The sequence below is a fragment of the Cygnus olor genome, chromosome 18 (assembly GCF_009769625.2).
Source record: "Cygnus olor isolate bCygOlo1 chromosome 18, bCygOlo1.pri.v2, whole genome shotgun sequence".
Taxonomy (NCBI): domain Eukaryota; kingdom Metazoa; phylum Chordata; class Aves; order Anseriformes; family Anatidae; genus Cygnus; species Cygnus olor.
The window spans coordinates 6594940-6608509 of record NC_049186.1 but is presented as its reverse complement, the minus strand read 5'-3'; the positions used below and the strand labels follow the sequence as shown (position 1 = coordinate 6608509).

Here is a 13570-nt window from a genome sequence, read left to right as displayed (position 1 = left end):
ACGCACACAAGCTTACTCAGATGTCTAGCTTTCTGATACACGGCAGCACTAATGAAAGGATATTAGAAAGAAAACTAGCTAACAGGCAGATACACGGCATCTCTGCTTTCCAGAAATCAGAGCTATCTGGTGTTCTTTTTGTATTTGAAACAACTTATGCACCAGACCTTCCTTACCTGTGCAATGTTGCTAATGACTTGTGGAAGCATATTGAGGGGAAACTTCAGGATATTAAACAAGGAGAGGGAGACAAAAGCCTTTTCTGCATCCAGGATATTATTCTCATCCACTGAGACATATACAGCAAATGTTGTCAATGCTACCTGAAAGCCAGAAGGTGAGTTTACTGCGAAATGTGTGTAACATTTTGACATTTTAAAAAGCGGTCAAGCCCGAAGCATATTAGAAATAAACGCATCAACAACAATATCAGGAAAATTCTCCATATTTGACCTTTTCAACATGCTTGTCATATGAATAAGTTGATACTTGTTATCAACAAAAAAAAGGCATGCAGAATAAAGTAACCGTCAGATTACTAATGGCTACATTTAGTTGAACTAGAAGCTTTAGGTGGTGAACTACAGAACTCTGGTAAATTCAAATAAGTGTTTATCTAGCTGTGGTTTGGCTTCATTTCCAGCTCCACCTAATCAAATTTACCCATTGTAAACTGCAGGCTAAGCAAACAAAATTTACTGATCAATAAGAAAGGCAGTAACAGCCAAGTTATTTGCTGGCTCGCTGTATGGCAGGGACCATGCATTGCAAAGGTACCTCCCTGTGCAGTACACCAGCAGTGAGCAGGCAGAGGAATGTGCACTGAACCCAACTTGAAGGAAACATGAAAGAGGCATGATCTGGAGGCCGTTAAGAACATTTTTACAGGCTTGGGCCTTTGATCTCAAGAACTGTTGGCTAAGAACATTTTTGACAAAGCACTTATCTGGATGTTTTTATGCATGCAAACCAAAACTCTTCATGCAAAAGGGATTGTGGTGCAAAATAAAAAAATTGAGGAAAAAAATCATTTCAGAATTGACAATGTGACATTCAGGCTTTATATTTTTACATTAAAACTTTTTTTTTCCTAAGGTAGTAGCATAATTTAACAGCTCCTTCTCCCACTAAAACAAACAGAGCACTGTAAGAGGAAAGGCAAAAATGAAAGCGTAAGACACTGAGTCGACCGACTCAAAGCTTTTTGGCAAGGAGTTTTATACACAGGTATCTCAGATGTTTCAAATTCTAGTTTCAATTTGTTGTGGGAAATACTTTGAAGTGGTTGGAAATTCTCCTGAGACAGCTATTCTCAGCTTCCACTGGCAGGCTTTACCAATAAATACTTTGATACTGATTAACAAATGGGCTCTAGGTAAATAGAAACCTTGCTTCAAAGCACATGAATAATTTATTATTTTTTTTTTAGAGGTATTTATATATTGTTCCAACTTATGGTTGGCAAGTAGAGAGCCTATTTACGAACTTCACACATCCTTCAACGATATGCTTGTACAATTTAAAAAATCATGCAAATTCAACTTACCAGGAATGGTGCGCTGATCCATGCAAAGGTGGACAAAGAATTGAGATAGGCAGATTTTTTCAGAACTCGCAGCTCATTCCTTCGTATCTCCAACACTTTTTCTGAAAATGATGGCTCCCAAGCATACAGCTTCAACACCTTTATGCCACCCAGAATCTCATTCATTAATTTAATGCGGGAATCTTTATACCGCATTTGTTCCACCTAGGTTATTGGTAAACACAAGAGACAGTGTGTCACAGGAATGACTAGATGAGAGCTTTAAACATGTTGTCTCATAGCTGTGATGGTCCTTGGGCTATTTCTAAAGAGGATGCAAAAGGAGATTAAAGAAAGCCAGACCATCATCAGTAAACTCACTGTGCAAGTCTATACTTCCAAAGAAACCAGGAATCCAAGAAAATTATTGAAAAGATGAGTATGAAAGCTTTCTATTCATCTTCAGTGTTAGGAGTTACATTTTCAAACCACCCTTAAGAAAGATTCAGGCTTTTCAGAAAAATACTACCCTACTTCCTTTGATTGCTTCAGATTTTTTTTCCTGATATGTGTAGTTTTATTTCTCATGGGATCCCTTGAAATTTGTGGTTACTCCTAGTTTATTTTCCTTCTATACACTAGAACACAGTGCTTCATTCAGCTACTTCACAAAAATCAAATCCCTGCTCAGCAGTGTAGACAAAATAAAAAATTGTGTTCACACACACCTAGTTATGCATCTCCAAGCACCTTATTGAGGGCAAGGGAAAAAAGGAATGCTACTATTAACATGTTAACATCAAAGAGATTTAATGGAAAGTCTGGATGTCTCTTTAAGGCATGTAATAATGCCACTCTGTTACTAAGATTGTGTTTAAATATTATCATTTATACTTGTTTTCCAGCTCTTACCCTTTTTACATCAGTAGCTTGATTTCTCTTTTAAACCTTTCAGCCAGCCACTGATAGGTTACACAGCACAAACTACTTACGAGAGTTTTGTAGCACAAAGCCAGAGGGCACTATTATATTGTTTTTTCAACCTTTCTTGACTAGAGACTAAGTGTAGGGAAAAAAAAAAGGAATAAAAGATATTTTTACCACAAGATAATAATTCAAATTTAGCCCCAGCTCAGTAGCGATGAAAGTCAACACTGGCCATTAATATAAGAAACAAGTTGCCACATTTCGTTTTCCATCTCTAAAAAGTCATTCATAGCTCAAAGAATTACATTTGCCCTTTCCCTAGACGTTCCTAGAAGAAGCTGCCAGAGGAAGGGAATATAGAGACAAAAACTTCTTGCTAACCCCAGAAGCTGTTCCAGCAGCATGAGTCACTGACTCAATGCCACACCTTTAAATAGCATTCGATTCACTATGGTAAAAGTACTATCTGAGAGGATACAGTTATTAAACTTATCAGTACAATCTTACTTTTAAGTAAATTGGTGCAAATGGCACCTCAGAAATGGCCAAGACACTGCTGATGCCTTCACTTCTCATAGCACAGTTAGAAATTCAGATAATGCCACCTTCTCTGCTGGTACCTTACCTGGAATGCTCTGGTTTTCATTGCTATTGCAGAGTTGAATGGGATAAGTAAAACCATCACAGCAACTCCTGCCAGCACAGAAGGCCCTAAAGCCTTGATTGAAAGAAAAAAGGTAAGTTGTTGTTGTACCCAAGTGCTGCTATCCCCTATGGCGAGCATTAAAACAACAGCAGGTTACAGAAACTGAAATGTGCTGCCTCACTGGTGAGCATTCTGCATAGACAGCTAGACTCCTCCTGGTGAAGTATTCTGATTCCACACAACAACAACGAGGAGACAAAAATAAGACAACATCCATCCTGAGTTACCGTTACACCAGTACTGGTGACAGCAGAGTGCTTTGTGATTTACCTGTTAAGTGGTTCCCAGTGGGAGAGGGGAAAAAAGTCTGAACTAACGCAGATACAGAGCTATTGAGCAAATCTAGAAAGTAACAAATAAGCTACAGAGAAGGCATTTTTCCACTGACTTCTCCCTGACCTAGGGAACTGTAATTACTGAATTAACCCAGTGCCCTCAATACGGATAAGAGCACACACAAACTGCTAACTACCAGAGCTCTGCTTACCAGCAGAGCAGTAACTCATAAACCTACTGCAACTTTATGGCTCTTGAGAATAAATCAGTATAGTTACGTTGGTGCTACTGCTTTACAGATTAACTACAAGGAAACATTTTAAAGACGAAAGCCAGTGCTCTAACCAAACATGGAATAAACAAGAAACTTCACTGAAGCAACGGAAAAAAAATATGTTTATTCCAGGTGAGATTTGTTTCATGCTGACTCACGCAAAACTTCTTATTATAGCATAATATGATTGTATGATTTTTTTTAAAGCACTTCCCTCGAGTTCTCATTTGTATCTACTACTGGGAATACAGTGATGAGTCTAAAACTGCACCTATCAAAGCGTCCTAGGGACAAAGGAAATATAAAGGCTATCTTTGGTTTCAAATGTGTTATCTTGCCTGCCAGCTGAAAAAAACAACTATGAAACTAATCGATCTTGTACACCAGTGCAAGTTATTTCACCAAAACAAGGCAGAACAATAAGCTTAAAAAAAAGCAGTGGTGGGTCAAAGGATCAAAAAAATATTACGCTTGTACATCATTTAGAAAAATTCTGAAGAAATGTGACAATGTCTGTACCTGCCAGAGGAAATATAAAGCTAGAAATATCTGGAGTGGTGCAGACCACAACATATTCAGGAAAGTCATCAGATCCATGAAACGTTGGGCATCCACTGACATCAAGTTGACAATTTCTCCAACAGTAGATGAGCGCTTTGCTGAGTTTGTGATGACTAAGGACTGAGAAATAAGAGAGATTCTTTGGATTCACAATCTTGATACATATGAAGAAACATGGAAAATAAATCCTCAAGTATTAAGAAAACACAATATTCCCCATGAATGTGATTCACCAACAAGAATAAAATGATTCTCACATACATTAATTCTTAACCTCCAAAGAAAAAGACTTCATGACATGGTTTGCTTGTGGTGTTTTGGCCCACAAAATGCTTCCAGTCTTACCTTTCTGTATATCACTCCAGTGATCCCAGTTCTCAGCCTCATCCCAGTAACAAAGCAGTACTGGAAATGCTGGTGAAGTATGAGAGTCTGCAGCACGGCACAGGTAAACATCAAAGCTGCAATCAAAAATCCCCACCAGGCTGGGGCATCTTTGTTCTTAATGAAGCTGATTAATACGCTGTTTTTCAGAACATTAGGGAAGGAAAAGGAAAAAAAAAAAAAACATACAGCAAGTTTAATGGGACATAACATAGCTTCCCTCAGCTATGGCATCCTGCCACATCCTCTCTCTAGCCACAAAAAGTAAACAGCTCTCCAGGATGCAAGCTGAGTTATGACTTCAGCCAAACAACATTGCAAAGATACAACAGCAAAACCTGAGCTTTGCCAGTGAGAAAGTCCATTTGTAAATGAGCCTGTAGAAAATGAAATATGACGAGAAAGTCTAGATTTCCCCTGCGATCTGGTGTTCAAACACACGGCTCAGTGTCTGGGCTTTGCCAAGAAGACCCATAGGGCAAGAGGTAAACGATACAACATCATAGGACACTGCAGTAAAGCAGGCAAAGCCAGCTTCCTACCCTCCTACCAAAATACTCTTCCAGCAGCCCAAGCACCCCTGCGTGGGGTGTTTTCCCACAAAAAAAAAAAAAAAAAAAAAAGAAGCTAGATTAAAAGACATCCTTCAGGATGGATGCACAGGAAGTTCTTTACTCACACTTTTTTGGTAAAACTGTCGTACCACTAAACTGGTTATCTTTCATCAATAACCATTTCTTACTGTAGACAGCTGCTCTCCCTGCAAGACCTGAACAGCTGTCATATAACAAACAAGCAGAACAACGTATTGCACCGTCCAGCATTCTCAAAAATCACATTTCTGACCCCCAGACTACTGACCAGAGAATTGAATTTTCAAAATAAGAGAGGAACAGATTTGGATCCCTGATTCAAATAGCCAGCAGGGGGGAAATAACACTTGGAAACTACTAGGGAGGCCCAAAGCCTTGGTTTAGAAGCATGAGGTTGCTACAGCTTCAGATCTGAGATCTTCCTTTTGCACAACACTGTTCATTCATGCCTTAAGTGGACAGCTTCAGAAGAAAAAAATCTTCCTCAAGATTCAGCAATCTTTTTAGAGACAGAAAACTATTTTACGTGCAACTTGCCAGACAGCCATGGCTTTTTCATTTTCTTTTGCCACTAGAATTGCATTTTCCAAGATTGCAGGAGTTTAGACTTCAGCAGAAATTCCCCATCATATGCCTTGAGATATCACTGACAACATATCCAGGAATTTATGCAATTTTGAGAAATTCCCAGAATAGACTATACTTAATGTGTTCCCAGAAGGAAGCCAGCTGCCTCCTCTTCGCTAGGGACGCTGGAAGAAGACAGACTGCAAGCTATTAATGTCACCATATTGGGCTGGACCCTCTTTTCAGCAAGTTTCTGGGTATGTCACAAACCACCCACAAAACAACACTGTCTCTGAACACAGCTCCACATTATTTTAAGACACTCATATAGAAACAGAGCCATCCTTTCTTCCCCTCCCCATATTCACCTATGGCCTCCATCCAAACCCGTCATGCATTAACTCTTCATGCATTAACAGGACCATGTGCCTTTCCATAGGTTTGGAAACAAGAAGCAATGGTTTGGTAGAAAGCAACTGCCATTCTCTGAAACGCTGGTATTCCCATCATTATGTTTTTCTTAGTTAATGATTAGCTGGCGACATTCTCACCTCAGGAATAAAGGAATGATACTAACAGAGAAAAATGTGGGGATTGCGCAGATAGCCTAACGGATCTGAATGACCAGTGTCCCTGAATATGGAAAGTAGGGATGTTCCTCATACAGAGAGAATTTGAGGACATATCAGTTTTGTCAAGCTCTTGCTTTTTTGTTCCTCTTTTTTTTTGAACCATTATTTTCTGTTACTTGGAAATCTACTGCACATTCTCGTCACTACCTACTGCTACGAATGCACAAACTCATCTAAAGTCTCCAAAATCTATCCCAGATGATAGCAGCACTGCCAAAGCACCACGTACTTGAGCATCACACTTTATTTGTATTGTCACACTACAGCTGCCACCACCAACAGCCCATATGGGTATCAGATATACAGAGACTACTGGATCCAGCAAGAAGTGCTCTGCATTGATTTCACAAATAATCTTTTAGAACTGTGAAGAAATTACTTTGGACTGTTGCACAGCACAACAGGTATTTGTAATCCAAAGCTGTCTATTGGAGATGGGTGATTTATGAATCTTTCATTTCAAAGAAGCTTGTCCAATTTGCAGCTTAGTCCACAATAAAGAACTCCTGTCTCAGGGCATTTCAGGGGGAAGGTGGGGAAACTTACATATGCAGCACTGTGAGGGAAACCAGTTACGCATTTCAAAAATAAATACTGCTTGCCAAAGCCAAGCCTCCATAGAAATTGCACATAGAAACTACTCACACAGTAAACCAACCTTAAGAGCTGAGGGTTGACGAAAGAAAGTAGGTCTTGTATCAGCTTGAAGAAGGAGCCGATTAAGAAGTATGGTCCAAAGGTCCTCAACAAAGCTTTGAGGAAGGAAGGCTTTCTGTTTTGCTTCTTGTCTCTAATCAGAACTTCTGCCTCCTCTGGACCATCACCAACATGATTCAGCACATGGTTAGATTTCTTCCTATATGTCACATCTTCTTTCCTAGGGGAACAAACCCACTGATTAGAGACAACTGATAAAGAGAACGTCATTGCCCTATGTGTACAGTACTGCAGTGACATCCAAAAACCCAGCTCCTTTCTTTGCTCTGCTACAGCAGGACTTCTGGCAAGATCTGGACACATTCAGGGATAGGCCACTCTTGTGTGATGAGTCTTGATTTTTCTGCATAACATCCCTCAAAAGGATGAGGTGTACCCCACAAGCCAGAAAGCCAATCACCTGGGAATGAGAACGAGGCCCAAAGGAGTAGGAGATGAATGGCTGACTTCCTTTGGCAGACAACTAAATTGACCTTGAATCTCCAGTTTCTTCTAGAAGGATCCTCTAACAGTTGGTATTTACATGCCACGAATAGGCACCCTCACCTAGTCCTTCTGAGACTATTCTTTATTCTATCACTAGCTGCACTAAACCTTTACCTTTATCTGGTAGCACAGCTGTTTTCTGAGAAGTCTCAGTCCCTCTGGAGACAGGCACTGAACCACATACCAAACTAAGAGAGGAAGCAGGCACGGCCCGCTTCAGAGTTTTGCATTCCCGGGACTTTTTCAACAGAGTACAAACCATAGTACAAAACAAAAACCTCCAAAGCTGAGCTATCTCTGAGATCTGGGACACAGATGACCAAGTTCCTTCCAGAAGAGAAACTCTGGATTTAGCTGCCTAAAGTTTACTCAAATGACAAATCGAGCAGTTAAAATCAGTTAACTCTCTCCAAATGCAAAATAAGCCAATGAAAGCAAGATCTTCTGCAAAGATCCTTAAGAAGGACCAAGGAAAAAATCACCCAAAAAGTTTGTGCTGCTCTCCAGGGCTCTAGGTGAGTTTTACAGCGGAACCTCTTGGGTTTAGGTGCCTGACTTCTGTAGCCTAACAATAAAGATTGGGTGCTCTGAAAAATTACTTCCTTCGTGAATTACTCTCAAAGAGCAGCCTGGCAGCTTTTCTATCAACATGTCCCAAATTGCTGTTGAGTCTTGAGGGCTACGGGACCTAAAGAATAATTCCATGAACATCAGCCAGGAAGTTTAAATCCCAAATCCAGGTGGAGCAGAGAAAAGGAAATGAGAGTCAGGGACACATAAGCCTTATAAGAAGGGACAGATGGAAGAGAGACCCTAGGAACAGTTGAGACTTATAAAAAGACATTTGAAAAATAACTTGCAAGTACTACCAAGTGGGGTGGGATTTATGATTCTTCATAAAGAGCATGCAGAAGTTTTTGGAGCTGGCTGGCTACAGAGGCTGATGATTCCAACAGCCTACGAGTGTTCAGAATGATCACTGTGGCTAACAGCCCACAGGTAGAAACTTGTTCACATCCTTTCAGATGAAGGCATGTGCAAATCCCAATTTCTTTGCAGTAAAGTTTGAGGGTGGGGTAGGGGAACCTAAACCAGAAAAATCTTTTGTTTTATTGTTTTGTTTCAGACGCGAACAGTGTCGTCTTTGTTCTTTCAGATCAAACCTGGAGAGTTTATGAGCAAATCTTTATTTTCTGACAACCAGGCTGTTACAACTCATTGAAGGAGAAACAGGACTACTTGCCCATGGCTTTGTGCTATTAAAAACGTTTATTACAGTGAGCTAACAGCAATGAAATAATTCTCTTGCAGCAAAAATCCCAAAGGGAGAAAAAACACATCTAGTGTTTACTACGGGTAGCTAGGTGAGGCCAGGATTTCAGCAGTGTGTGGGACTCGTCACACCCAGTTTTTTCTCCAAGCAAAAAGCATGTGCTTGGCTTCCATTATTTACAGCTGAGCAGATAATACATGCTGATTATCTCATGGGAAACACATAGCTTTCTCAGTGGTAATGACAAGGCCCTGTATCTTTAATTCATCTACATAAGCAAAGCCTCTAAAATCAGAAGCTAACTGAAAAATGAGGCAAAATAGGTTCCAGTGCGCCCTCATCCTTCCAGCACAGCTCTAGCTTTCTCAGAAGCAGCAATGCACTTACCAGTAAAGTAAGCAAGCAGAGACTTCAGCCATACAGTCAAATGAGCAAAAGCAAAGGAAAAAGACTACTAGCATGCTTTATTATTATTGTTATTATTATTATCTATAATAATGATTTGAATCCACGCTGATTTGACTTAAATCCAAACTAATCTATTCTGTAACTCGTTAGTAGAGAATCAATTATTAGCAATTATTTAACAGTAATTCACAAGGGTGCTTTAAAAGAGAGCTGTGAAGCAATATGCAAAAGGAGTTTTGTAGGTTTAGGTAAGATAGGAATATGATAATCATTACAATGAAATAAATCTGAAGCTTTAGCTATGCCAGAATTGCAACTGATTAATTTTTTAGAAAGAAGTCATTACCAAGTACACTGCAAATATTTTCCGTGACACTTTCTACACATGTGGAACTGAAAGAGCATTTTAATATCATAAAACCTTACCGAGAGCAGATCTAATCAGCAGAGTTTAAAAAAAAAGAAAAGCCTTTCCAATGGCTTCCAAGCAACTACCAATTATGTTATTTGACATGAAGTAATTAAGAATACCTACTTATATATGAAGTATAAACAGAGCCACCCAGCTTTCAGAGTTACTTGAAACAGCAATCCAGAGTACAGTGATTTGCTTTGTTTTTGCTCTTTTCCCCACCTCAGAATCATTAATGTAGTCACCACAGAATTTTACCTGAGCTTAATATAAGCCAGAATTTATGGCTGAATTCATTGCCAACTGGCCCCAGTTTGTATGAATAATTTCCAAAATGCAATGAACCCCATGACAAAACCCCAGACACAGTTTCTGGTTTTCCAGCAAAAGTTTTCCTGGACCCCAGGCACTTCTGTAAAATGGCTGTGCTCTTATTATAAGAAAGCCTGGGGGACTAAGATTTATGTCTGTGCAGCAAGAGACCAGAACCCAGACAATGCACGTTATTCCACACCGTAAAAGTAGAGACATTAAGTAAACAAAAAACCAAACCAACCAACTAACCAACAAAAGCAAAACCACAACACACACACACACAGAGCACTAGTGGACAAGCTGCTGGTGTTAGTGCTGGAAATCTTTCAAATTTTAGCTGTGAAGTGGAACTCTCCACATCATATTCAGCCGTGCCAAGAAGCTTATGACTTTCCTAATATTATCACATAAAAGGGTCTTTCCAATTTGGCGAGGATATGCACTGAAAATAACAGAGGAAGCTTCCATATGGAGAAGAAATCTCCACAATGAAAGGAAATGGAAGGCCAGGCATCCTCCTTATTGACATTTTTCATTTGAAACACACTATTAGCACATCTATTTGTTTGGAGACGTTTTGGACACTAACCAAGGAGTTAGGAACATAGAAGGAAATACAGTTACACAATAGGTAACTTCTTAAGATTAGACTGGGACAGAACATGCAATAAAAAGGATATCCTCTCAAGCATAGATGCAACTATATGCAAGTAATTCTGACCCTCATTCCATTTCCATCAGACATCATGGGAATTTTGCTGATAGCTTTTGAGGCAACAGGAGCAGGGTCTCAACTCTTAACGTGTGCTATTCCCCTCCCTATATATACCATACACTTCACTTGTTGGGATAGTTTCATATTTTTATCGGTAGGAAGTGAAGAATTATTTACTGCTAACAGCCTTCAGGCTAAAATTAATGTCGGGCCAAACCCTCACGATGGCGATAATCAAGAATTCCTTTTGTTTTATGGTGCCCAGAAGTTGTGTTGTAACATGCCTAGGACGGATGCAATTATGGGGTTAGACATCTACCAGCTCAATAATGAAAGTTATTCATTTTCTCCAATCCAACCAACTCATTCCCTTCTGCTTATACATCTTCAGCCCTTCTCCACATGGTAAATGACACTACCTGCCCATGCAGATTTTAAGCACCTAGTTAAAAAGTGTGTAGGTGGTACACAAGCCCCAGAGGGCTCTTGCTTGCCTCTGCCTAGACATATTAAAATAAGCAAATTTGACTGTTAATATTAATGAAGAACAGATGGAGTAAGAGCCAAGTGCCACGTTTAGTTGGCTCACTTCCAGGGATGAACAGCTCATTAGTGTTGAAATGACTCAGATCAATCTCCATTCGCAGAACTGTTCATATACTTACTGTTTACACTCTGCTTTTTCCTTGTCCCATTCTTTACTTAGTTGTTGTACAATACTTTTTGAAGTATCATCTTCATTCAGTGACCACAAATCCTTATCTTCAAGGGGTCTTTTGTAACCAAGAATTGCCATGCTGCATATATGGAGAAAAACAGTCCAACTCAGTTTGGAAAAAAAAAAGCAACTCCTAGCAACAACTCTGGGACTAGTTAGCTAACAAAAGCAAGAAGATACATCTCCACAGAAGAAAAGCAATAATTATGCCTTTATTTCCCTTTCCTCATCTCTATGACTGCACTTAAGGAGAGCATACTACATAGTTCTCATTACATGTACATTTTTCCTAAAGTGATATTTTCAATAAAATACAAGAAAAACCAACATCCAAAAGCCTTTGAATGAAACTGTGGTGTTAAATGAAAATACTGAAGATTTAGAAATAAAAATAACGGAGTCTATCTGAATTAACTGTCAGAAGTGAACAAAATGCAAAAGTAAAGCTCACATAAATTAAAGGAAAATCAGATTACTCTCTCCAAATAAATGAAAACTACAACTGTAAGTGAAATTTTGCCAAGGGACAGAAACATCTAGCTGCCATAAATCTCTACAGAAAAGCTGAAAATTCAGAACTCTAGAAGTTTAGAAAGATCTCACTCTAACTAAAATGAATTTTACAGGGCTGTTGCCAGGACAATAAAGCTACATGGATAGAAGAGAGAACATCTCAACACTCAACCACTTTGGAAAAAACAAGTCTTAATATGACCTTTGATAGCTATGCCACTTCTTTATCATGGAATAAAAGAAAACCCAATCTCACATCTGGATCTTTAATATCATCCCATATTACAGCAGTATCATGGGCTGGTAATAATCATTTGTATATATAACCCAGTTTCCTCTTGCACAGGAAATGTCCTCATAAAAAAGCATTCACCCATGAACCTGAACAGGAAACAAAATGCATCTCAGCTGGGTGAAAAGTTGCCACTATTATCTGCAAGTGCAACACAGTCTTACAACTTGTTTCAGGTCACACTCCAGCATGTGGTAAGCACAACCAGACTGCATATCCTATTAGTCATGTCAAAATTGCTGCCACTACTTTTCAGAAAAGAAGTTTGGGAAGTATGAGCACTCTAAAAGTGGTTTGTAAACATGCAAATGGTGAAAGTGCTGACAGCGTTGTGAATGAAAGAGCATCCAACATCAATTACTTGCAGGGACAAAAGCCTCCATATTGGTAACTCTGTACAACACATATCATAAATAGAGTTTGGGGCTGTCAGCTGTCCAACACGTTGAAAAGAGAGGCTCACCTTGTAAACCACCAAAATGTCAATCTTGAGAGAAAGCCTGAAGTTAACTCTGGAGATGGATTCTATGGTAAGTTATAGGGGAAAAAAAATCAAGATATTTACTATTACTTCAACAAGAAAATAGTCTACTTTGATCAGTTTTGCTATATTATATGGTATATTACATGTACGTACCTATGTCCTAAAAGGACATAAAAATTGATTTATTTTATTTCCCATGTCATGCAGAACTCCTTTCATCTTTAAAAATTGCTTAATATATTGCCTTTAAATAACACTTACGTAAAGTGAAATGTCATTCTACAGTTTCTGAAATGTTCATTCAGGAAATGAACTCAACTTCTCTCTGTGTCTGGTTCAAGCATAAATCTAATTATAGAGACCATTTTATGAAACGGAGAAGAAATTTAACCTGTGACACCACTGATACCTTCTGTTATTAATGTTTTTCCATATCTATTCTCAATACATATAAAATTGGTTTATTGGGTCAACCCTTAGAGACTTCAGCTAAATGAATGTTAAGCAGGTAGAAAACCATCTTCATAAAAATCGCCCTTGGAATAATTAATATTACACTTTAGTTTTCATAAATAAAATTTATGAAGCAGCAAGTAGGAGAGTTGCTTTCACCACACAGGTTTCAGTCATTAATAATGGGATTTGAAGCCTTTTTCCATTATGTGTCACTAGTACTCTCCATACCTATTGTTTCTTAAGGGGGTCACCAAGTACAGCTGGAATTTCAATGACAATCCAAAGCTTTTTTCAGTTATAAGTATTTTGAGTGGAACTCTCAAAACATGATATAGT

The 13570-nt window shown here is 38.9% G+C and overlaps 1 protein-coding gene across 3 annotated transcripts in view; it reads right to left on the bottom strand.

Annotated features, from left to right (window-relative positions):
- ABCC3 (ATP binding cassette subfamily C member 3) overlaps positions 1 to 13570 on the bottom strand; it is a 48379-nt gene that overhangs the window by 16979 nt on the left and 17830 nt on the right. For all 3 annotated transcript variants that reach the window (XM_040530127.1, XM_040530130.1, XM_040530131.1), the window contains exons 6-13: positions 12758 to 12819; positions 11437 to 11568; positions 7104 to 7322; positions 4615 to 4792; positions 4228 to 4389; positions 3078 to 3170; positions 1547 to 1750; positions 177 to 323 (exon numbers count right to left, since the gene is read on the bottom strand). In XM_040530127.1, coding sequence (XP_040386061.1) covers positions 177 to 323; positions 1547 to 1750; positions 3078 to 3170; positions 4228 to 4389; positions 4615 to 4792; positions 7104 to 7322; positions 11437 to 11568; positions 12758 to 12819 — 1197 coding nt within the window. The remainder of the gene's footprint in view (positions 1 to 176; positions 324 to 1546; positions 1751 to 3077; positions 3171 to 4227; positions 4390 to 4614; positions 4793 to 7103; positions 7323 to 11436; positions 11569 to 12757; positions 12820 to 13570) is intronic.